The sequence below is a fragment of the Panthera tigris genome, chromosome E2, assembly GCF_018350195.1.
Source record: "Panthera tigris isolate Pti1 chromosome E2, P.tigris_Pti1_mat1.1, whole genome shotgun sequence".
Taxonomy (NCBI): Eukaryota; Metazoa; Chordata; class Mammalia; order Carnivora; family Felidae; genus Panthera; species Panthera tigris.
The window spans coordinates 60096150-60119494 of NC_056674.1; the positions used below are offsets into that span (position 1 = coordinate 60096150).

Here is a 23345-nt window from a genome sequence, read left to right on the forward strand (position 1 = left end):
GGGCCGGCGCGGCGGGGGCGGGGCCGGCTGGACCGCAGGGAACCAGGATCCGCCCGGGGGAGGGGCCGGCGCGGCGGGGCGGAGGCGGGGCCGTGGCGGCGGAGGCGGGGCCGTGGCGGCGGGGGCGGGGCCGGGCTGCAGGGAATTTGGATCCGCCCGGGGAAGGGGCTGGCGCGGCGGGGGGCGGAGCCGGCGCGGCGGGGGCGGGGCCGGAGGCGAGGCGCCGGGGACGCGCAGGCCCCGCCCCCGCCGCGCCGGCCCGCCCGCCCGCCGGGAGCGCCCCGGCCGAGGCCGCCCGGTTCGCCGCGCGCTGCCCGCAGGTTCCATTGAGAAAAGCCGAGCGGCGGCGGCGGCGGCGGCGGCGGCGGCGGCGGCGTCTGCGCGGGAGCCGAGGAGCTGGCAACAGTCCGCCGCCCGCCGCCCCCGGCGGTCGGCGCGCCCGCAGCGCAGGGCCTTGCCTCCGGCCTCCGCAGCGGCTCCGGGCCGGGCGCGGCGGGCTGGGGCGCGGGCCGGGACGGCCGCGGAGCCCGGGGGCCGGGGGCATGAGCCGCCCCGCGGCCCCGCCGCGCCCCCGCCGCCCGCCGCCGCCCGCCAGGGGCTAGAGGCGGCCGCCGGGAGGGCGCGCGGCGCCGGAGACATGTCCAGGAGGAAACAGAGCAACCCCCGGCAGATCAAGCGTGAGTCAAACTTTGCCCGCCGGCCCCCGACCCCCGCCGGCCCCCGCCGGCCCGCCCCCACACGCCCGGCCCGGCTCTGCCCGCGACCTTCACCCCGCGCCGCGCCCCCCGCGCTGTGCGCCCCGCGCGCGGTAATCTAACCGCCGGCGGGCCGGGCCCCAGCGTCTCGTTTCAGGGACCGGGGGTCGGGCCGGGAGGAGCGTCCGCCCGGAGGGCCGCGAGCGGGGCGGCTGGGGGCGCGGCCAGCTCGCGTCCTGCCCCTCCCCCGCATCCCTGAGATGGTGCGGCGATAAGGCGGCCCCGATCTGGGCTCAGATAAAGTTTAAAATATTCCATTCTGCAAGTCCCATCCTGATAAGATCGCTCTGTCGGGACGGGCTGAAATTGTGATCTTATCTCGCCGCGCGGTTGACTCTCCCAGGCTTTGTATCTAGAGGGAGAAACAGGGAGACCTGGGAGGGAGAGGGGGCACCCGGGCCGCGTGGAAATGCATGGCTGAGTGGTGGAGACCGGCCCGCTCCCACCACCTCTTCTGCTGGCCCTAGAGCCGCGTGGCTGGGGATGGGGGGCCGGTGCAGCCACCGCAGCCCGTGCGCTCGGTTCCAGCCGCGCAGACCCCCGCGCCCTGTCGCTGGGGTCTCGAACTCGACCCTTCCCTGCCCAGGGACAGCCTCCTGGAGGTCCGACCTTACTCTCTGTCCCGGCCAATGCCGCACGTGCAGCAAGCAGGCAACCCCCCCCCCCCCACACACACACGCACCCCGCTCATCCGAGGGGGCTCTCCTACTACCCCAAGTCAGGAAAGGGGGGCTTCCAGAGACTAGGCCCCAGGTCACCGTCGCCTCCTCTTGCGTCCCATGTTTCTCGCCCATCCTGCCCGCGGTCCGCTCCCCAGGGGCACGGCGCGGTCTAAGTCCTTACTGCCAAAGCCCCGTGGTAAAAGCAGCGCCGCGCGCTCTGGGCCACTCGCAAGGAGCCAGAGCGTGAGCACACAGGAAGCGCCGCTCCCCACCTCACGCCAAGAACTTCGCGCCTTCGCTGCCAGGGCCTGGGCACGAGATTTCCTCCGGGGGTCGCGTCTCCCAGGCCAGATGGGAAGCGAAGAGGGGGGCCCAGCCCTCTGCCCAGCCTCAGGCGCCCAGGCATGCCACTCTGTCCACATGACCACGGCCACCTGGATCCCGTGTGCGCGCGCCTGGGGAAGTGTCCACCCCTCAGGTCCTAGAAAGGGGCCACGCAAGCATAAATCTGGGTTCCCGTAACCCACTCCCCCAGTGTGCAAGCGGGACCTGTTTTCTGAAAGTCGCCTTCTATCAAGTCGACTTAAGTATTAAAACCACCCACGGGTCCCCGATCTGCGCTGATTCTCTGGTTTCTTTTTCCCCTCCTCCCCTGTGCGCCTCTGTTGGGTCTGTTCTCGTGTGTGCGTGTGTGTATGTGTTTCAGCGTGATGAGAAATACAGATAGCGCGGGCAGGAGATCTCAGGCTGGGAACCGATCGACAGCGCCGATAAGGCCTCGAGCAGGGCGAGCGCCGGGGCCCAGCTGGGTCGGCCAAGGGTGCGCCTTGGGGACTGGGACCGCATCGGGCGCGCAGGCGAGCCCCCCTCCCCTCCCCTGGCCTCACCCTCCGCGCGGCCAGGATCCGTGCAGGAGTGCGGGCACAGCAGGCGGGCTGGGCACCCTCCCTGCAGACCCCCCGCAGCCCCCACCCCGGGCGCCTCCTCCCTCTGGCAGATCTTGGCGAGTTAAGATGCGAGCGCTGATTGTCACCAAGCGGCGGCGCCCGCCCGCCCGCTCGCCCTCTGCCCGCGGCTGTGCGTGCGGCCCTCGCAGCTGTGCGCCCGCCGCGCTGGCCTCACCTGAGACCAGGCCGCGGGTGTGGAGGGGGAGGGGACCGGGCGCTGCGCGCCACCGCCCCCCGCGCCCTCACCAAGCCGGGGCGCAGCTGCCCGCGCCTCTGTGCGCCTTTTGTTCCGCGAGGAGATAGATGTGCCGCGCTGATAAGGCGCGCAACCGATGGCGGCGGTGATAGGCGCTTCCAGTTATTAACTTCAAACGTGGGAGCGGGGGGAGGGCGAGGCAGGAGCGCGGCCTTGGCCGGCCAGATGGCCGAGACGATAGGCTGGGGCCGAGCTGGCTGGAAGCGAGGGGCAGAGCCCAGCTCGGGACCCCCGGCCCGCCGAGCTGTCCTCCCGCCCGGGTCGATGTGAGCTCCGATAAGCGCAGGGCCGGCCGGCCGGATGGCGATCGCCAAGAGCGATAAGAGGCCTTATCTATGGCCACCAGGCCCGGCCGGGTTCGAGGCAACCACGGCGCGAGGGGGGGGGGGTGGGTGGGGGGGGGGGGGGTCTCGGCTGGGAGAGCGGCCCGGCCCAGAGCCGGGGCAGGGGGAGAGGGCGTCTGCTGCGGGTCGTCTGGGCGAGTTTTCTTCCCAAACATACTTAATTGCCAAGAAGTCGATCCTCCCCTGCGGGTGGTACAGTCCGTCAAAATGAAAGGAAAATGACTCTCGCTGGCCCGGAGCTCCGGGGCCCGGTGGGGGGGGGGCACCCCGCCCGATTCCTATCAGATGGTGTGAGATAGCCAGAGGTGGGGTTTATCACCTCCAGGAGGGAGCGTGTTTTCCTCTCCACCGCGTTAGGGTTGCTGTGCGTTCCTGGCAAGTTTTAGATGTAGCCTGCTTGGAGTTTTATTGAAAAACACCGAGGTGGTTTCCATGGCCCAGGCTGTTTGCGGTGGGGGCAGGCCAGTGCGCTGGCGGTCTTTCTGAGCAGGCCCCCCTTGATTCAGCAGGTTTATTGAGCACTTGCTGTATGTGTGCACTGGGTCCCAGCCCTGCCTTAGGTGTGGCTGGGGGGTGGGGGATGGGCGTAAAGTAACAGGTACAGTCAGACACGTCCCAGAAGGGGGTACCTTCATCGAGGTCAGGAATAGGCCAGCCACAGAGGTGCCTCCAAGGGACAGTGGGCTGGCCTCAGTTTCTGAGCTCTGAAAAACGGGATGATTCCTGGCTGTTGGGGGGAGGGGGGGGAGAAGGGCTCGGAGGCACAGGACCCCAGGGAAGGGATGCCTGTGTGAGGAGGTGAGAATGAGATAAGAAGGGTGGGGCCAGGCCTCGGTTTCCCCTCTCTTGAAAAATACAGACAGGAACAAGCCCCCAGGTCCGAATGGTGATGTCACTGCAGTGGGAGGGCCCTCAGGGACCACGGTCCTAGATACCAAGTGGAAACCCAGGCCAGCCAGGTGAGGGGCCTCCAGCGGAAGCTGGGGACTTGCCCCGTCTGCCCCGGCCCCAGCGGCCACTCTGCCTCCTGTGAGGGTGTTTTCACACATGCTTGGAGTTTGATTAAAGTTTTATTGGTGGCCACAGGATGACTAATTCACTCCATGCTTCAGACTCACCCTCCGTTCTCTCCAGCAGCTCGACACCCACCTGTGGGGCCGCCAGTGCCTTCTGGTGAGGGCCGGTTCCGGCGGGGCCTGGCTCGGGCCCAGTAGGGGGAGGGGGTGGTCTCCCCTGGAGTTTCCGTCGGCATGGGAGGATGGCACACACACAACATTGCACACCGTCCTCCCAGCTACGGGAGGCCCCTGGGAGCCTGCCTGGCTTGCAGGGGCCACCCTGCAAGGCCGCACCTCACTGGGAGGCACCTGGGAGGCGGGGCACCTGCTGGTCCTGGTGCACGGCCACCGTGGGCAGTTCACTTCCACGGCCTCCATGTCCCCTCTCTGAAAGACAGGTGTGACAGTGCCTGCCCTCCAGTTGTCAACAGGGACGTAAGTCCTGTCCTCCACTGGCCTCGGCCCCCTCCTCAGAGCCCTGGGGGCACGGGGACCCATCTGTGGTGAGCCGAGGGGATGAAGGGCTGAGACGGCCAGGAGGGCTTTGCTCATGGGCCCCCAGCCCCGAACCCAGACTTGAAAGGGCCTGGTGGTCCCTGGGGGCCAGCCATCACCCCTGAGGTTGGGTTCCCCCTGGCTCCAGATGGCTTAGTTTTCCTGCTGTCCTGGGCCTCAGGGAAAACGAGCAGTTCATTCCTGCATTGGACGGTGATAATCATATTGGCTAATACTTAGCTTACTCTGTGCCTGGCCACACGTTACCTTAAAAGAGGTCCTATTCTTGTCAGCTTTACATCTGAGGACACTGAGCACAGATTGCTTAAGTTTCTCGCCCAAAACAATGGCGGAGCCAGAGTTGGGGTGCAGGCAGCCTGGCCCCAAGCTCCAAACCAGCCTGCCTGTGAGCATCACGCTGCTTTCCTCTTGCTGCTGTCCCCAGGCTTGTCTGGGTTCAGTCTCCACACCTGTGAAATGGGCCTTTGGGAGGGGAGGCACGCCGGGGACCCTCGCCAGCCTAGCCCTTGCCACATCTCCCGGGGCTTCCTTCCTGAGACCCTACTGCGCAGGGGTGGCCCCTGAGGAGACTTCAGCCAGCCCTGCCTGGGGGCCTGAGCTCTGGCCGAGTCCTGCCTGCCCAGCCAGCCCCTCCCTGGAGGTCACTGGGAGCCCAGCGTGGCACCAGCCCCGCCAGGGATTTAAATGGGTCAGTTGGGGAAGAAAGGAGGAGGGAATGTGATGCCATTAATTGTACCCCTTATCTCCTGTTTCTATGCCAACCAGACGTTCCTGGGGCTTGACGGACTCGTGAATAATACTCCCAGCCGGCCTATCTGCCATCGACGGGCCTCCTCCTGGAGGCAGCTGGTGCCCACTGATTGGTATCGCCAGGCCCAGAGACCCGGGCCTGGGCTCCTGCCCCCCCCACCCCCCACCCCGGCCAGCCACCGTACCCCTGGAGCTGCCCCAGGGCCTCCGCTCCCATTTCACAGAGGGGGAAACTGAGGCCACAACCAGCTGTGCTCACTGAGCTTTGTCTACCACTCCCCACTCAACAGGAGTCGGGGGTGGGGGGCAGTGCCTGCAGAGGGAGTTGGCCTCCACATGTACCTCCTGGCCGCCTGTGGGCCTCGGTGTCCTCAGCCGTCACAGAGGGAGGCACCCGGCCCATAGGTAAGGGCTTAGCTACCGTCAGGTTGCACTTCGTGTGTTCCTATGAGAAGGAGAGTCTCTGCGTGGGGACTGGGGGTGGCAGCTCCCAAGGCAGCCCCTCACCAGGGCCTGTGTGTCAGCTGAGGGGCTGGCTTCTTTCAGTCGCTTCTGGCCCCGGTGCCTTTGCACGGGCAGCTCAGATCTCTGCTGCCCAGGAGGAGGGACTGGGTCTGTCCTGTCCCCACATAGTGGGCTTTCCAGAACTCTGTCAGATAAATGACCTAACGGAGACATGGCATGAAATGGAGTAGGACTGTAAGCAAGGCCTGCCCGAGTGAGCCTCGGTCTACCCATCTGTAAAACGGGGATGATGACATTGCCGGCCCCCGAGCACAGCCATGAGAATCCGGGGGAGACTCGTGTCGTCTGAGATGGTGCCACTCTCGCGTCACCTCCGCACAGCTCCCCCGCTGAGTGGCCTAGGCGAGTGTCTCTCTCGTTCCCAGTCCTGCGATTCTCATCTGTAGAATGGGTGTGACGCCGTCCCCGCTCTCGTGGCTGTGCCCGGGCTCAAGCAGGGCTGGGCTACCGTGGGTGCTTGATGACAGCGGCACTCGGGGGGCACCTAGGCTGTTTGTTGCTGGATGACCTGTTGCCGTCACCGGCCCCTGGCTGCTCAGGGGCCACTAGGCAGGCTGTGGAGAGGCCCTTCCCTCTGGGACCTCAGGGCTTCCGTCCCCACCGTGTCCCCACACCAGGAGCAGAGGCTTTATGCTCTAGGCCTGGGCTGGCCTCAGGGCACCGGGCAGAAGGCCAGCCCTCATCACCCGAGTGGGAGGCCACTGCTTGGCCTTGAGTCCTGGCCTCACCGTGACCCTGTGGGCAAATGACTTCTCTCAGCCTCAGTTTCCACTTTTGAAGCAAGAGCTCAAGAACGTACCTCCTTCCTCGGGCCTTTACGTGAGGTCTGTGAGGTCTCAAAAGCAAACTGTAAAGTGCTGTCCCAAGGTCATGTCCTCAGTGGATGTGGCAGGCCTGGGAGCTGCTGGTTGCATTACTGAGATTTTGCGAGAAGCCTGGGGGACTGGACGCTTCACACGGAGCCCTGTGTCCGGCCCCCCTTGCGCCTTCGGGTGTTAGTTTTTGAAGGGACTTGTGGGCAGGGGAGGTGGGGGGGGCGAGGGGCCCAGTCACACCCTGGGCTGGGCAGGGCCCGGGCCCTCCTCAGTCCTCCTCTTGCCCAAGCATCTTACCTGCTCTTAGGCTCATTGTCATTATCGATTCACCGATCTTACAGATGAGAAAACTGAGGCCCTGGGAGACTGTGACACCCTCGAGGCCACACGACAGGAGCTGGGTCTTTGGACCCCAGGGGTGGGCAGAGGCTTCTCTGGACAGTGCCTGCTCCGCTCCCCCAGGCCACCTGTTCCAGGACCCTTCCAGCCTAGCTCCCCCCTCCTCCTCCTTCCAAGGCCCCCTGTTTGGGAGAAGGCAGTGTCCCCGCTGGGTCAGGAATGTGACCTTGGGCCAGAGCTGGGTTAGGCCGATAAGCAAGCCCCTCCCCTCCACCCCCTCCTTTCTGCCTCCCCTGGACCGGAGGGTGTGGACGCCCAGAGCCTGGGTTTCTCTGGGTTTCACATGTGATTCTCCTCGATGCCTGCTAAGGTTGGGGTTCTCGACCCATCTGACACACAAAGAAATGCAGGACCAGAAAGGGCGGGTGGCTACAGCAGGGCCGTGCACGGCGCACGAGCAGGAAGGATACAGACGGGGTCGAGAGGGTGGTCTGCTGCAGGCCTGCCATGGCTCCCAGGCGGGGGCGGGGGGGGGGGCTGTGTCCTAGACCCCGGAAGTGGCAGGCACACCGCTTCCTGGAAGGAGGGGATGGCCACAGTGGGGGCTGCCACAGCCAGAATCCTGCAGGGCTAAACTCTGCAGGTGTACAGAAGTTACCCCGCCTTCGCGAGGCTCAGTCCTCACCTTTGCAAGATGGAGATGTCATGGGGATACCAGGCTGGGCTCTGAGAGCGCCCAGGCCCCCTGCAAGCTGTTGAGCCTCGGTTTCCCCCATAAAATGGAACAGTGATGCCTACGGTGCGGGCGGAGTGGGGGCAGGTGGTGTAGCGGGTGCGGCCTGGGCCAGAGCTGGGGTGTCACTGGGGTTGCGTGACAGAATTCAAGTGAAGAGGACAGAGGGTCATCTCTCCCCTCCTCGGTCGCCCTAGGCCTGCTTCCTGCCCATTCCTCTTGGTGTCTGACTCAAGCCCTGAGGCTTTCCTCATCTGCCCTGGGCGCTCGCACCTGTCACATTCTCCTGCCTCAATTTCCCTTTTTTCCATCAAGCCTCTGTGCTGCAAGTAAGACCCAGGAAAGGGGGCCCGGGGCCAGGTGGTCATGCCTCTGTCCTGCGGTGAGCCCTCCACTGGGGACAGGGCCTGGCAGGCAGTGGCAGATTCTTAGTCCCCAGGGAGGGCTCGGTGGGGGGAGTCTGGCATTGGGTGCTTGGACGCTTGAGACCAAAGACAAGGCCTCTGCTCAGAGCTCAGAGCTTTGGGCAGCCACAGGACCTTGAGTGGCCTCCCGCCATCCAAACCCACTTGTCTGCACCACTCCCCCCCCGCCCCCCCCCCCCCCCGCCCCCGCCGGCTCATCCTGCTGTCCTGAGAGCTTAGGAAGCCCCTGCCGAGGGCCCAAAACTTAAAGACACTGGCTCCTGCCTTTCCTCCAGTAACTTCTGAGGGACGCTCAGTGACTAGCCCAGTGCACAGAAGGACACTGAGGCCTAGGGGGTTTACAGGTCAGACCCAGGGCTGCAGCTCGAGCTCCCCACCCTGGGGGAGGAGGAAGAGGATGGTTACAGTGGGGGTTTCCACAAGTTGAGCTCTCTTGGCTTCCCTGCCGGCCTGGCGGCACCCGTGCTCAGGTCCAGGAAACCGAGGCCTTCCTGTGGTTCCGGGCAGTGTCCAGCTGTGGTCACCAGGCTGTTTCTCACCGGCTGTGTGACCTTGGGCGAGTCCCTTCCCCTCTCTGGGCCCAGGCGGTTGCTGCCCTGCACTCCAGCTGTGGGAGAGGGACCAGAGCCCCAACGGACCCAGTCGGTAGGGCAGTTCCCGGGACCCAGGGGGTCAGATGGGGGCCCCATGCGGTGGGCGGTCCTCAGGGAGACTTGCTCCACCCCTCGGACGCTTCTCGTGAAGTGGGATCACTAAATCCTCGCGGGGTGGGAATGAGTGGGTTTGGGGTCCCTTCCTTTGGATGAACAGGGGTGTTCCACGCAGGGGCCAGGGGTGCCCCACCCCCTGGGGTCTGTCCTGCAGGAGGCCCGAGGGCAGCGGGGAGACCCTTTACCATTTGAGGGGTGGATTGAGTATATGCCAGGCCACCGAGGGGCTGTGGAGCCAAGCCTCAGGTCAGGACCTGCAGGGACAGAGCCCAGCAGGATGTCCCCACCTGCTGATTTTGCCGCTGGGGTTAGGGCCTGGAAAAGGCCCCAGGGAGGTCGGGGGACCCTGCAGGCCACAAGGTGGGAGGGCATGGGGTTCACCTCCTACCCCCACCTGCCGTGCCTCCACACCCCCAGCCCTCTTTCACTTCATGGGCCTGGCACAGCTCAGGCGGGCCTGGGACCACTGTGACCCTGAGATGGCTTCCTGCCTCGGTTTCCCCTCCTGTACAGTATGCTCACGCCTGGCTCTTTCAAAACCAGACATTTTCCCAGAGCACAGAGGGAACCCCTACGCTCACTGTGGTGGCCCTGACGGTCAGGGGCAGGGGCACCCAGGCCCCCGGGGGCCCCAGCCAGGCCAGCTGTCCCCCTCTGCCTCTTGGCTGTGCCGGCCGAAGCCCCGTCCGCCCGGAACTGTCTCCCGTCCGGGCCTCTGGCGGGCGCGGGTTTCAGCTCCTGTGATAACTCGGAAAGTTGAACTGGCCCCATTACTGCGCTGAGATGGTTGGCGAGATACGGCCTTGATAATGGGGGAGATACGGCGTCTCCGTGGCCAATAGCCCAGCCTCCCCACCCATTAACATTCCCCACCAGCGATCCGTCCCTGCCGCCTATCTCCTCCGTTTCCACTCCTCCCGCAGATAAGAATGGAAATTCTGACTTCATAGCTCACTGATTAAAGTGTCTGGATTTCTTGATAATACACAGATAAATTATGTTTTTGAAAAAGAAGGTAGGGAGGAGGGTGGGGATGGTGGGGGCCCTGGAGGGGAGCCCTTGGCCGCCTCTCCCAGCCTCTCCCGGCCCCCGGGGCCCGCCTGCTCCTCCCAGGCCTCCCCAGGCCTCTGGACCGACAGTGTCCAGGGGCCCGGCCAGGGAGGGGAAGGCTCTGGCCTCCACTCACAAAAGCAGCAAGAGTCGTCCTGGGGGTAGGAAGGGCACCCCTGGCCTGGGGTGTGAGCCTTTTTAGGGGAGATTTAAGGCACTCCGCCAGAGCAGGGGTCCGGACCTGCTGCCTGGGCTCAACTCTGGACACGCTGGCCTTAGTTTCAGCATCTGACAAATGGGCCTGCACTCCTCGAGAGGACGCAGCACCCGAGGGCAAGAATTTTGCCCGTTTGGGTGTCTGCTGACTCCCGGCACCCAGACCAGTACCTGGTCATACAGCTGGTGCCCAATAAATGTTGAGGGACCAAGTCGAGCTTCTCTTGCAGCTGGGGAGGCAGGGGGCTCCCGGCTCTCTCCCCCCACCATCCTCAGCCACCCTGCCTTCCTCAGCCCTCCAGCCCGCCTGCCACTTGTGACGGTCGGCGCCCAGATGGGACTATGGTGCCATCTCCGCGTCTGTCTGGATAAAGCCGCCTCCTTCAGCTGATCCGAGATCCTTCGATGATGGTAGCGCGATTAGCAGCGATTAGGGCCCGCGTGTGGCTAATCCTCCCGCTGAGGGACAGGTGCGGCGGCCGCGTGGGGGCCAGGCACCCATGGAGCTGTGCGCACCCCCCACTGTGTGAGTGGGGACACCAAGGCCCTGGGGGCATGCCTGGGGCTCCCAGCAGGTGCAGGGCTGCTGGCCACTCCCCTCCCCGCCCCCATCTCTGTATTTGTTTTTTAAGCAACTCCCAAGAAATGAGATTCTCTGTGATCCCAGAGACAGCAGGCGTGAGTGGGCAGTCAGCAACATTTCTGAGTGGTTCTAGGACCCCCCACTTATAACAATCCTCATGGTGGTCTTTGTTAGGTAGCAGCCCCCTTTACTGAGTGCTTTCTGTATGCCAGGCCTGGGCTTGACCTCTGCTACCCTGTAGCATCCCAGCAGCCCTGGAAAGTTTACCTCTGATTTCGTTTCTTCTCTGAAGAGGACTCAAGTCTCAGAGAGGTTGAGCAACTCATCCAAGGTCACACAGCACAGTAGGGAGCAGTAGAGACTGACATAGCGTCCTGGCCAAGGTCTGGATCTCCATCACAGCTGAGGATCTGGGGGGTGTTTGTAGCCATAGTCCCGCCCCCCCTCCCCTAAAGGGTCTGCTCCCTCCATTTAGGGGAGAAAGGCCCAGGCACAGAGAGGGTGAGTGCGTGCTTGGAACCACACAGCCCTGCCTGAGATGAGCAGATGACAAGGTGCCTCTACTCCTGCTTATCTCTGGGGGGTCATATCATCTGCCCCCAGAAAATAGGCTCCTTTGGTGATAAAATTGGTTTGTTTGTGTCTTTTGGGTTTTGGTTTGTTTCAATATTCTAAAGGAAGTCAGCTATTTCCAGTAAAATGGGTGCATATGTGGGGGAGGAGGATGAGCGTAGTGTGCAGTGACCAGGGTTCAAATTCTGCCTCCTGGGTCGGTAGCCTGGGCAAGTGACTTCACGTCCCTGGACCTCAGTTTCCTTGCCTGTGCAATGGGCATAATCATAATTCTGGCCTCCTTAGCCTTTGAGGACAAAGGCAGGAGAGACGTGGGAGAGTGTCCCAGGCCCATGTGTAGCAGGGTCGGGGCGTGCCCTCCAGGGACATGTGCAGGGTTGAGGTCCCTGGGGCTGCCGAGCCCATACACCCTACGGGGAGCCTACCAGAATTCTCCCTGGACTGCTTTTGGTGAATAGCTCTGGGTACAGAGCACGGAGCCCCTGCCACACCGTGCTGTGTGTGGTTAGGTCTTTGGGAGTCTGGCTCCCAGAGCCAGAGGGAATACAGACGGGATGTGGGGGTCCAGGCTGCCCCCCTTTGCTGTGGCTCACAGGCACGGCTCTGTTTTGAGACTCGGTTTCTGCATCTGTAAAATGGGGCTGAAGATGTTCAGGTCCGCCCTGTAGGCCTGGTTGGGGGAGGCCTCCGGGTCCTGCCCAGCCTCGCCCACAGGGGCTCACAGGCCTTCTGGAGAGAGGGCTCGGCACCCAGTCTCCAGACCACTGGCCTCCAGGCCCCACCGCCCCCCGCCCCCCCCCCCCCCGCCCCCTTGTCTGTCCCCTCTCTGGGCCTCCCCGCCCCCATCCGAGGCCCTTCCGTGGAGCAGCAAGGGCAGAGGCACAGCTGCTGCTGGTCCCTGCTGTGACCGCAGTCCCGGGACCCCCCACCCTTCCGGTCCGGGCACAGGCCAGGGCTCCGCGTGCTGGACACAGCGGGAGGGACCTGAGCGAGGGAGGCCCCCACCCCTCAGTTCCCCGGCGTGGGGGGTGGGGGTGGGGGTGGGGTGTGTTCCACCCTGCCCCCCCCCCACCCAAGAAAGAAAGAAAAGGGAACTCTGATAAAGGCGATAGGCGTGTGTGCCGGAGGAACCCTATCACCTTATCTATCTGCCTGCTCTCTCTGAGCCTGGCTGTTGTTCCCTTATCTCACCCACCAAAATGCCAGGAACAAAAGCGCGTGCACATTCACACTCCCACCGCCAGCCCACCGCCCCGCAGTTCCTGGCGCCCCGAAAAAGGATGCCACTAGATCTGCTGGGGGGCTCGGGGCCTCTTAAAATCATCGGGGTCCTCGTCGTTAGTTTGCAGAGGAAGCCAAAACTTAGCCCTCCCTGAGAAGAAGCAGCTGAAAAGAAGAAGTTTCCCCCTATAAGCCCTCCCTGGAGGAAGGGAACCCAGCCTTGGGATGAGGGGCCAGGTCCCAGCTGTGTGGCTGCGTCCTGGCCACGTGACCCTGGGTCGGTCTCTTTCCCCCTCTGAGTCATTCATAATGGGCGGGGTAGGGGGGAGTTTGAGGATTTAACGGAGCTTTAGAGGAAAAGGAAGAGCTGGTACTATATAACCAAAGGCCTCCCCATGTGGCAAGTGGCCATTTTGTGTCCCAGACTTGGGTCTGGGGCGGGTCATCCAGAGCTTGGCACCCCCAGGACCTGCTCCCTCAGAGGCCAGAGCCCGGTCCCCGCCCCCCCAGCGCCCAGCGTCCCGCCCAACCCCCTCCAGCACCCCTAGCCCGAGCCCCCAGAGCCCAGCGTCTTCCAAGCACCCAGGCCAGCCCCCTTCCCCGAGCTCCCCCGGCCCCCTGGCTCCCAGAGCCCAGCGTCCCACCCCCGCACCCCGCTGACCCCCACCCTCCCCCAGCTCCCCCATCCCCCAGCCCAGAGCTCCCCTAGCTCCGCCCCCCCAGCCCAGGGTCCCCCCCCAGGCTCTCCTAGTCCCGCCCCCAGAGCCCAGCGTACCCCTAGGCCATAACCCCACTCAACTCCTCCCCAGGCCCCGCCCCCGCGGCCTGGGAACTAAGGATCTGTGTTCCTGCAGCCAATGGGAGCGAACATGCAAATGAGCGTTTGTGAGGCCTGGGGATTGGCTGAGCTCCACGCGTGAGGCGGGGCCACCTCAGAGGGGGCGTGGCTCCTCGAGGAGGAGCCCTTAATTTATGGAGTAGGGGATACTGTCTTGCCCGGACCTTGACCCCCTGATGGAAATCCCCCCAGCTCTGGAAGGGCCAGCCTTTCCGGGGCCTTGCTAGGGGGGCCATCCGTCTGCCCAGGCGCTTGGGGATAGACAGTTTGGCCCTTGGATGACTTCCTGCTGACCCTCAGGGCCCAGATCCCCACAGCCCCAATTAAGGGACCAGGACTTGGGCGTTCCCAAGATCACTCCGCCAACTCTGACTCCCAGATGGGAACACTGAGTTCAAAAATGGGGCAGGGCAGCTCCAGGCCGGCCAGCTCCGCCTGCCTGTGTCTGGGGCACCACCAGACTCTGTGAATGCTGTCCCCCCCATCTCTGCCTTCCCCTCCGCTATGATTCTTATCCAGGACCTCACACTGCCAGGCTCGCGGCAGCACCAGGCTGCGACGGGGCCGTGGTACCATTTTAATGAGTGACAGTCCCAACCCATTTGCCAAACCTGCTTTCCTATCAGTCGAATGGGAGGGTCTGATCTGCCTGCCTCTCAGGGCAGTCTCTGTGTCCTCTGACAAGGACCATCTGCTTCCTAGGCCTCAGTTTCCCCATCCAGACAATGAGGGCTGAGACAAGACTTTCTCAGGGGGTTCTTTAGCTTATCTGTGGTTGTAGTTTATTCTAGAAACTTGGGGTCTTTCAGATTTTCCATCTTCAGAAATTTACATGACAGGAGACGATGTCTGCAGGAAGTGCTCAAGAAACTTTGGGTGTTCTCACTGTGTTCAGAGTCACTCTGCACCCCATAGTTTGTCTTGTCGGTAAGACGGGGCCTGCATAGGCCCAGCTGGCCTAGAGCCTGGCTGGAGCCGCCTCCCCCCCCCCCCCCCCATTTCCACAGCACCTGCAGGACTCCGTGACCTGAAACCCCAGTCACAGGCGTGGGTGTTTTTCAAAAATGCATAAGTGGAAAATAGCAGAGGGGCAAGGAGGGAACAGGTTTGGGCTGAGATCTAAGGAGAGGAAACAGGGAGGGGGCTGATGGACCAAAACCAGGCTGTTGCCCTGTGACCTCAGCCAAGCCCCTTCACCCCCTTTAAGACAGGTGACACAGCCTCCCAGGGCAGGAGTCAGAGGGACTCAGCACTCAAGGGTGAAAAGGCAGTGCATAGGAACCATCGCCCCAGAGGGGCACCCCGGCACCCACCGCAGACTCTCCACAAGGGGCCCCCATTCTGTAGCAGCTCTGTCTCCCCCAGGACAGTGCAGGGCATACAGCAGGTGCTCAATCAACTCTCTCAATTGATTTCAACCTCCCCGTGCCCTACCCCCCAGCCCCGGCCCAGGAAAGCAAAGCAAAACCAACGGCAAAAGGAAAGGAAGAGGCGTCAGTGCCTCCAAGTGACCACTGTCGTGTACAGAGCCCCAAAGCCCAGGGAGTAGGGGTCATAACCAGCAGACAATGAGGACCCGTCCCTGCAGCAGGGCCGAGGCTTGCTTCGTTGGGGGCTGACTGCGGGGGAACAGGGACAGCAGGCTGACTTCTGGACATCCTTGTGCGTTCAGGCCTCCAAACTTGTCTGAGTCCCTGGTGTTTTGGGGATTTTGTCGGGGATCCCCATGACCCTCACAGGGGCTCGGTCCCTGCCCCAGACTGGTGAGCCCCAGACTGGTGGGGGACTAGAGAAGGAATACCAGGAATGAAGGCTAAGGACGGAGGGTCCCCCTGTAGCTGGGGGACTGGGGTCCTGGCAGGCAAGGTGGCCGTTCTGAAGCCGACTTTAAGGAGGGACAGATGGTGGTAAGTGTTGAAAAGAGCATTCCAGGGAGAGGAATGGCAGAGGCAAAAGTCGCGAGCAGGGAACGAGCTACCGTGGTGGGGAGAAGTGACCGCCCCCACCGTGCGTTGCACAGGGCTCAGTTCAGATGCCAGTGCCGCCCCCAGGACACGCAGCGCCTTCCTGTGTGCCCTTAGCAGCCACATCGCGGGCAGGCCCCGAATGTGGGGTAGGACACGGGAACGCACAGCCCCTCCCCTCCCTTCTCCTCCTCAGGGACCAGACTTTTCCTCTCCACTTACTCTATCCTGACCCTCAGGTCAGCAGCTAGACAGCCATCATCACCATGGTTCACCTTAGAGAGGTCAAGGCCACGGGCTTTGGAGCCACACAGCCTGGGTGCAGATCCCAGCCCCACTACTCACTGGGTCCTTCTGGGCCAGTCACATAAGACCCTCAGGCCTCGGCCCTTCTGTGAGAGACCAACAGGGCCGAGCCCTGACAGGCAGCGAAGGTTGGCCAGGACCATTCATGGGACAGGTCAGTGTGTCTGGCCTCCCTCCTAGCCTCAGCACGGCCCCCAGCACCCCCACCCTGTCCATCGATGCAGGACCAGGCCCCTGCAGGCCCCAGCCTCAGTCTCCACGGCCAGCAAGTGGAGCAGAAAGTCGCGTGTCTGTGGAGGGCTGTGCACACATGCGTCTGTATCCCCTAGGATGATGGGAACAGACACTTATGTGGTGCCTGCTGGATGCCCCACAGCACTGGACAGCAGACTTTTTATTTTTTTGTACTGTAGTGAACGATCCCAATAGAAACTGTACCCATTGAGTACTAACCCCCCATGCTGTCCCCCCATCTCCTTCCTGGGCCCCTGGCAGCCTCCGTTCTACTCTGTCTAGAAATTTGAGGCTGATTTTCAGCCTCCAGTTTTCAGTTGAGGAAAGAAGCTTAGGGTGGGTGGAGGGTTTGAGCTGCAATGTGCCTCACTCCAGCTTCCTGGACTCTTCAGCTCTCTCTGGCCCCCGTGGGGACGAGGTGCCCCCTGGGCGGGGAGGTTCGGGCTCAACCCTGCAGAGCCGCTGACTTCCTGTGGGACCGGGAAGCCCCCTCCACTCTCTTGGTGCCTCGGTTTCCCCATCTGTGCAGTGGGGACAGAGTAGATTTGCTGCTTGGGACCTGGCCACACCCAACAGGGAAAAAGCCTAGCCCAGAGGCCCTGGCTTCTTCCACCCTGCGTGGCATCCCCCAGGGGCAGGAGACACAGCCTGGGGTGCTGGGCTCACAAGTCTGGACGCTAGTCTCCCAGGCCTGGGTGTGCATTCTGCTCCTCACCCAGAAAGAGCATCAGGACAGCCTGGCCCGGAAGAGGGGCCCCGGTGCCACGATGTGAATGAAATCCTGAACCCAGGGCCCCGAGCCGGCTCTGGGGAGTCCCCACCTCTCGGGGATGCAGTGGCCATCCCGCGGGCCGGTGCAGGAGGGCGAGCCAGCCCCCTAGGTGAGGGGGGTGGTGTGGAGCCTAGCAGGCCGTCGCTCCCCCGCTCCCCCCCCCCCCATGGCAGGGCCCTGTCACACTGGAGCCCCGTCCCCTTCCAGGAAGCAATCTGCCTCCATCCATCTGACGCGTGGGCCCGGCGACGGCTCCATTAGCCCGGCCCCCGCTCCCATCCATCAGCCCTTATCGGCCCATCTGCAGAATCACTGCGGAGCCGGCCTGGGCGCCCGTTTTCTCGGGCCCTACTTCCCTGTCTCCGCCCCCGGGGCGGCCTTCCCGCCCGCCGGGGCCGCCGCCTCCCCCGGGTGCGCCGCGGTCTCTGCCCCGGCCACGTGGTGCGCGCCCCGCCCAGCAGTGTCAGTGATCGGCTCTGGCTGCGGCAATCTCGGGTAATCTATCAGCGGCTATCGGGCCCATCGGAGGGCCGGGAGCGGCCAGGCCCAGAGATGGCGCCAACCCCCAGCGTCGATAAAGTCTCCGGGTTCAGCAGTGATGAATGCTGAGTGAGCGCAGGCCGCGGATAGGATGTGGACTTGGCAGCCCGCAGCTCCGGCTGAAACCAATCTGTCCCTATCAGCCGGGCCGGGCTTTCCCAGGCCCGCTCCCCTTCTCTCTGCCTTGCCTGGCCCGGCCCCTGCCCCTGGGGACTCGGGCTGGGGCGGGGGGCCAGCCCACCGGCCCTGAGGAGAGACCGAGACGGGGGAGGGTCCCGAGTGAGGCCCAGGAGATGGCATGGAGCTGGGGGCTGCCCGGAGGCGGTGGCTGGCCCGGTCTCCCGCAGCCCCAGGTCCCCCTTGCTCCCCACGGCGTGAATCAGAGCCGTCTGCCTCTTACCCACCCGTCCTTACCCCACCAAACGCCCCCGATTCTTTACAAGCATAGCTTAAATAGCGCCTCCTCTGGGAAGTCCTCGCCGACCACCCACCCCCAGGCCCGTCGTCCTTGCCCCTCTCCGTCCCGCAGCCGCCCTTGCCCATCGTGGTACCTGAGGTGTGTGTCCCACCCTGGTGCGCCCGCTTGCTCACGGGTGCCCCGCTGGTGGAGGAAATCAGGGCGCTCCTGCGGACGAGCCCCTCCCCGCCCACCCGCAGGGTAGTGCTGCCAGGTTGGTGGATCAGTGCCCATTTGCCGGATGCGAACACCGAGTCCCAGGCAGATGCCCCGGGCCCAGAGCCACATGCCCCCGAGCCCCTGAGGCCTCCCATCTGCCTTGCTCTGAACGGCCACGCGAGCAGCGCCCAGAGGCCGTGATGGGGCTGGGCGGGGGCTGGCGTGGCTGTCCTCTGCCTCAGTTTCCTCATCTGTACAGTGGAGCCGGTTTCTCTACGGGCTGGTGCTGATGAGGGTCCCGGTAGAGCTTCGTAAGCTGCCGAGGGCTGTGAACCCGTGTCTCGCGGATCAGAGCCAGAGAGAGCCATAGCTCCTGAAGGGACAGGGCCCCATTTCACACCCCTGCTGGTGTCCCTTCCCCACGGTGGGGAGGCAGATGGCCACCCCCGGGCAGAGAGGGCCTTCTGGCCGGAGCCCCAGAGTGAAAAGCTGGCGGAGCCTGGGTCCTGGCCTTGGGGAACAGACAGGGGCCAGACAGAGGTCACACAGCAACCAAGGAGCAGACGGGGTAGGAATACAAAGGTCTTCTCTGAGCCGCAGCGCTACAGAGCCAGGAAGAGGAACAGTGGCCTGGTGAGGGGAGAGACAAGGTCTCAGGCCCCAGGGCCACATAGACCTGGCTCGGGACCCCCAAGGGGATGGTGGGTGAGGCGTCCAGGGGAAGCAGGGAACACCGTGTGTAGGGCAGGGCCCAGGAAGGGGGGCAGGTGGGCCACCTGGCCACCCTCCTAGCTGTGAGGCCTTGGGCACGTCGTCACCTCTCTGTGCCTGTTCCCCGTCTGTAATGGGGCAGCCTTGAAGTCCCCTGTGGTCAGGTCCCCACAACCACGCCTGTTTCTCGTGCCCTGAGAGGCCTCTCAGGGCATGTGTTCCAGGGTGCCAGGCTTACCCTGGGCCCCCACTGGGCGTGGCTGTGGGACCGGGGCAGTTAAGCCCCCCAAGTTCCGCCTGTCGGTTATGGGGCTGGCCACGGGAGGAAGTGGCAGTGGCTGGGGCCGGGATATACAGGACCCCTCCGGCGTCAGCACCCTGTCCCCTGCCTGGAGTCCCCACACCCACCCAGGCCCTAGGGACCTGAGGCAGGGCCGGCCCAGCCTATATTCTGCCTGTGGGGACAGGTGGCATGCCCCGGTCCCCCAACCCCAATAAGAGGACTCAGACTCCAAGGCTCCCCTCTGCCCAAGCCCTCCGCCTCCCCCGGCCCACAGTCACCAGTACTCACTGAGCACTTACTCTGTGCCAGGCACTGCCCCAGAGCAGGGGTGCTGCTGGGCACAGCCAGTGAGCCCGCTAATCAAGTGAGCACCCTGTGAGCCCGTGGGCAGGGCTGAGGTCAGCAGGGCCACCGCCAGGAGCCAGACAGGTGCTGGCATGGGTTGTAGCCCCAGTAATGGTTTGGTTTTCACAGAGAGAGAGAGAGAGAGAGAGAGAGAGCCAGCCCGGGAGGCATATGAGCAGAGGAGGGCAGGTGTTGGACGTAAGCGTGACTCGGGAGATGGGTGTGACCTTGGAGTCCACACTGACGGCCCCAAGGAAGGACCCAGGGAAGGATGAGGCCTGGAGGAGAGGGCAGTCACCGGGTAAGGGGCGCGTGAGGCCCCAGAGGTGGTCCTCCTGCCCCTGGGCCTAGGACACTGTTGGTTATGGGGACACAGGGACAGGATGGCCACATGAGCATCCTTGCTGGCCCTGACCCCCTTCTCCCACCTGCCATCTGCCAAGGGGTACCTGACAGTGAGTTCTGGCCATTGCCAGGCCGCCCGTGAGGGAGGAACGGGTGTGGGGAGAAGGGCCCGGGGAGGCTGGGAAGGGAGCACTGAGCCACACGCGGTGGGTTGGCTGGGGATGAGGGCGGAAAGGTGGCGGGTACCATAAAGAGCCCCAGACCCTGACTGCCCCTGGGAGCTTGCGGGGAGAAGCAGGCGAGGATCCCCTTGCTGGCGGCTGCTTTTCTGCACGAGATCTGGCCACGGGGGCCCTGGCTTTTACTTGGGTTACGCAGGACCGTTCCAGCCATCTTTCAGTAAACATTCCTTTGAAAGCTGAATCGCCCTTGAAAGGATGAATCTTGATGTATGTGAATTATTTCTCAGTAAAGTTTCAGGATGTTAAAAGCTCAGATCCCAGTAGCTCTGGTCCGTCAGTCTGGCCTCTGTTCCCAGAGCGTGCAGGGCCCTGCCTGGCACTCTCCTGACACGGCAAGGTTTCTCTTCATGCCGAGGGCGTCTCCTTGCCCTGAGACAGCCCAGGGTGCGTCCGGGCTCCTCCAGCCTGGCCTACCTTGGACAGCACCAGTGTCCCCACCCAGCCCCCATGCGTGACCCCGGTGCTTGCGGGCCGGGCTGGGAGGCGGCATGGGTGGGGGTATGGCTCACCCCCCGGGCAGCAAAGCAGCTGAATTGACAGTCACTTATACACAGGATGACAGGGAGGGCCTGAACCGCCCCCCACCCCCATCCCCCGCTAAGGTGTGTGGGTGGCAAGGCCCAAGAAGCAGACAGTCTAAGACCCAGATGTCTGGAAGAAGAGTAGTGAGCCTCCCGTTGCAGGGTGCATGCAAGCACCATCAGACGGACGCTTGGTGGGGAAGCGGAGTCAGGCTGCGCAGCCCCGTCTCCCCTGCTGCAGGCGGCCCACTCAGGGAGTCGGGGGGCAGAACCAGTGTCGGGGGGGCGGCCACGGGCGCAGAGGGTTCGGATGCCTGTTCTCCCCGCTGTGGGCCAGGGCACCCGCTCGAATAAGCCAAGATTATCTCGCCAACATCCTCTTGTGGTCGCCCCAGCTGTCAGCGGGCTGACCCTGGGTCGAAGAAGCCGCCGGCGGGTCACAGCGGGGGGCCTACGGCCCCTCCCAGCCTGAACCCCTCGTGGCCCCTGGGCCTGCCCGGCCTGCCCGGCCTGCGTGGGAAGAGCTGGGGCTGAGGGCTGAGGAGGCCTTGACCGGGCGGAGGGGCAGCAGGGGCGTGCAGACGTGGGCTGGCGGCGGGTGTGGACTGGGGGCGAGGTGGACCCGCGGGGAGAGCCAGGCTCCACGCAGTGTGTGCGCCGGGCCCCCCCAGAACTCCATGTCCCTCCCGGGGAGCCCCCTCCCCTTCGGGGCTGTGAGCTCCTAGGAGGCAGTGGGCCGGGAACCGCCTCTGTCCTAAACGTCAGAGAAGCTGACGGTCTCCAGTGAATGAACTGCTTCCCCCAAGCCTTGGCAGTGTTCGCTGGGGGCCTAGAGCCTGCCCCTTGACCCCCACTGTGCTCACCCATCTCCCTCTGTGGCCCCGCCACCCATCAGCCGTGCGAGCCCGGCCTCACAGGCCCTGGACTGTCCGGGGCTGCTCTGTGCCGTGGGGACACCCTTGCCCTTCGGCAGCGCCCGTGCGTGGGGCTCCCCTCTGCTCCTCCGGGGCGTGCCCCCCTCCGAGCCCTGTTCAGCACCCCCTCCTTCCAACTTGCTTCTCTCTACCCACCTGGGCCTGGGAATTGGCTCAGCTGCTTGTCAGCATTGTGTGTAAAGGCACGAGTCACTGGGCCCCGAGGGGCTGCAGGTGGGGGGGTGCAGCCAACAGGCCAGAGCAGCCACGGCCCCTGTGTCCTGGGCCTCACTGGCCTCCTCCATCAGTCACCAGCTGGATTAGACACCCTCCTTGCTGGGAGGGGACTGAGAGCATCCAGTCCTGCTTGCCAGGGCCGGGGAGGGAGTACTTCCCCGGCTTCAGACCCAACCCCGGCTGCCTGGGGGACCCGGGCCCCTGGGACCGCCGGCCACGGCCCCCAGTCGCCCAGAGCTCCCACAGCAAGGCCCCCAGAGGGGAACGGCGCTGTTCCCTCCGTGGCCTGAGCCACCCCACTGCTCCCCGGTGGGAAAGTCTGAATCTGTTGCTATTTTCTCTCTGTTATCGGGGCCTTATCTGGCCACCGTGTGCCACCCAGAGGTCAGGGTCCCTCTCCGGGCAGCACCGTGCCCCCGCCCGCCCAGCGCCCCGTGCCTCGGGCCTGCCCACCAGCTGCCCAGGGCTGGCGAGACAGGAGGCCAGGCCTTCTGCCGACCTGGGGGGAGGTCCTTCCCTCCTGCCCGCACTGTCCCCCCGCCAGGCCCCAGCTCTGTCCACCAGTCCCCCTCCCCCCAGAGGGCAGGTGTGGCGCCCCCTGGAGAGTTGAAACAAATAACAAGACTTGTAATAATAACCTGTCTGTGCTCAGCACCCACTGGCACCACCTTGCTGAACCCTGACCCCAGCCGGTGACGTGACATCCCTTCTTTCCATGCGGAAACCAGGCTCGAGGAGGTGTGGCCTGCACCAGGCCACCAGCCTCAGCCTCCTGCTGTGCCTCCTGCCAGGGATGCTTTTCCCTGGCCCAGCCGCAGGCAGTCCCGTCCCCTTCCAGAGCGCCACTCACTGGTCGCCTCCTCCAGGAAGCCTTCCCTGACTGGCACCTGCACCTCTCCTTCGGGGCAATGGCCGCTTGCATTTTTCACTTTGCTTTCTCGGGGGTGGGGTGTCTGGGTTGCCGTGGGGTCTCCAGGGGCCTGGTGTGGAGCCTGGCAGTCGGCGAACCCAGGTTTGACAGGTTAATGACCGAGTCAATGAGTAAGCGAGGCCATGGGAGGCGAGGGCCGCCAGCACTCCAGCTGTGCCTGCTGCCCTCTCTGGGAGGCTGGACACGGGGGCGGGGGAGGGGGAGGGCCACGTGGCCCGGCAGTGTCCACCCCGCCCCCGGGCCCGGAGGCCTGCCTTCAGGCAGGAGGGGCTCCTGGGCAGGTGTCCCACCTCTGTTTTATCCTCTGTAAACGGAATATAAGAAGGACCCACGTAATGGGCAGGCCCACGTGGTGGGGCCTCAGGTAAACACTCGCACCCGTAGTCAGGCCCCGAGTCAGGGGAGGGGCTCGTGGGGACTCCGCCCCTGTTCTTTCACATGTTTCCAGCGGGGTGCAGGCACAATCACCCCCGTTTGATATGGGTGCAGCCTGCAGGGACCAGCAGGGACTTTGCCTAGGACCTCCGGACTCCCCGTCCAGTGCTCCGTGACACCGTCACCCGCACCCCGCCTGGCAGGTCCACCTGGGGGCCAGAGTCCGGGGGGGTTTTGTCCCCTTCACGCACATGAGCTCTGGCTTTCTTAGAGGTGGTCATTCAAAAGGCCCTCTCCCCCCCCCCCCCCCCGCATCAGCTGCCTCGCCATCAAAGCCAGGAGGGGCTGTTAATCGTGCAGCTCGGGGACTCGGAAGGGAGAGGGGGACCATCCCTCTGCACCAAGCCTGTCTCCGTAATTCAGTCTTAAAGCATGAAAAAAGGGAGTTGATGAAATTCTGCTATCAGTGCCGAGCCAATATGCAAAATATCTCACCCCAATCAAATAGCTGTTACGTTTGCACTTCCATTCCGGCGTCCGGCTTAATGAGCAGGAGCCGAATCGGCGCGGGGTGTCTGCTCGCCGTGATAACCGAGGGGCTCCGGGCCGCGGGGGCGGCGCTGGGACCGCCCTCGTCACCCGCGGACGCCCCCGGACAGGTGTGCGGCCTTGGGCGCCTGCCTCCCCGCCCTG

General features: G+C 64.2%; 1 protein-coding gene across 1 annotated transcript in view; it reads left to right on the top strand.

The window, feature by feature from the left end:
* Positions 1-616: 616 nt before the first annotated feature.
* Positions 617-23345, top strand: part of ZFPM1 (zinc finger protein, FOG family member 1) — a 66522-nt gene continuing 43793 nt past the window's right edge. Inside the window, exon 1 of the mRNA XM_042969148.1 lies at positions 617-677. Within this exon, the coding sequence (XP_042825082.1) occupies positions 638-677 (40 nt within the window). The 5' untranslated portion in view covers positions 617-637. The remainder of the gene's footprint in view (positions 678-23345) is intronic.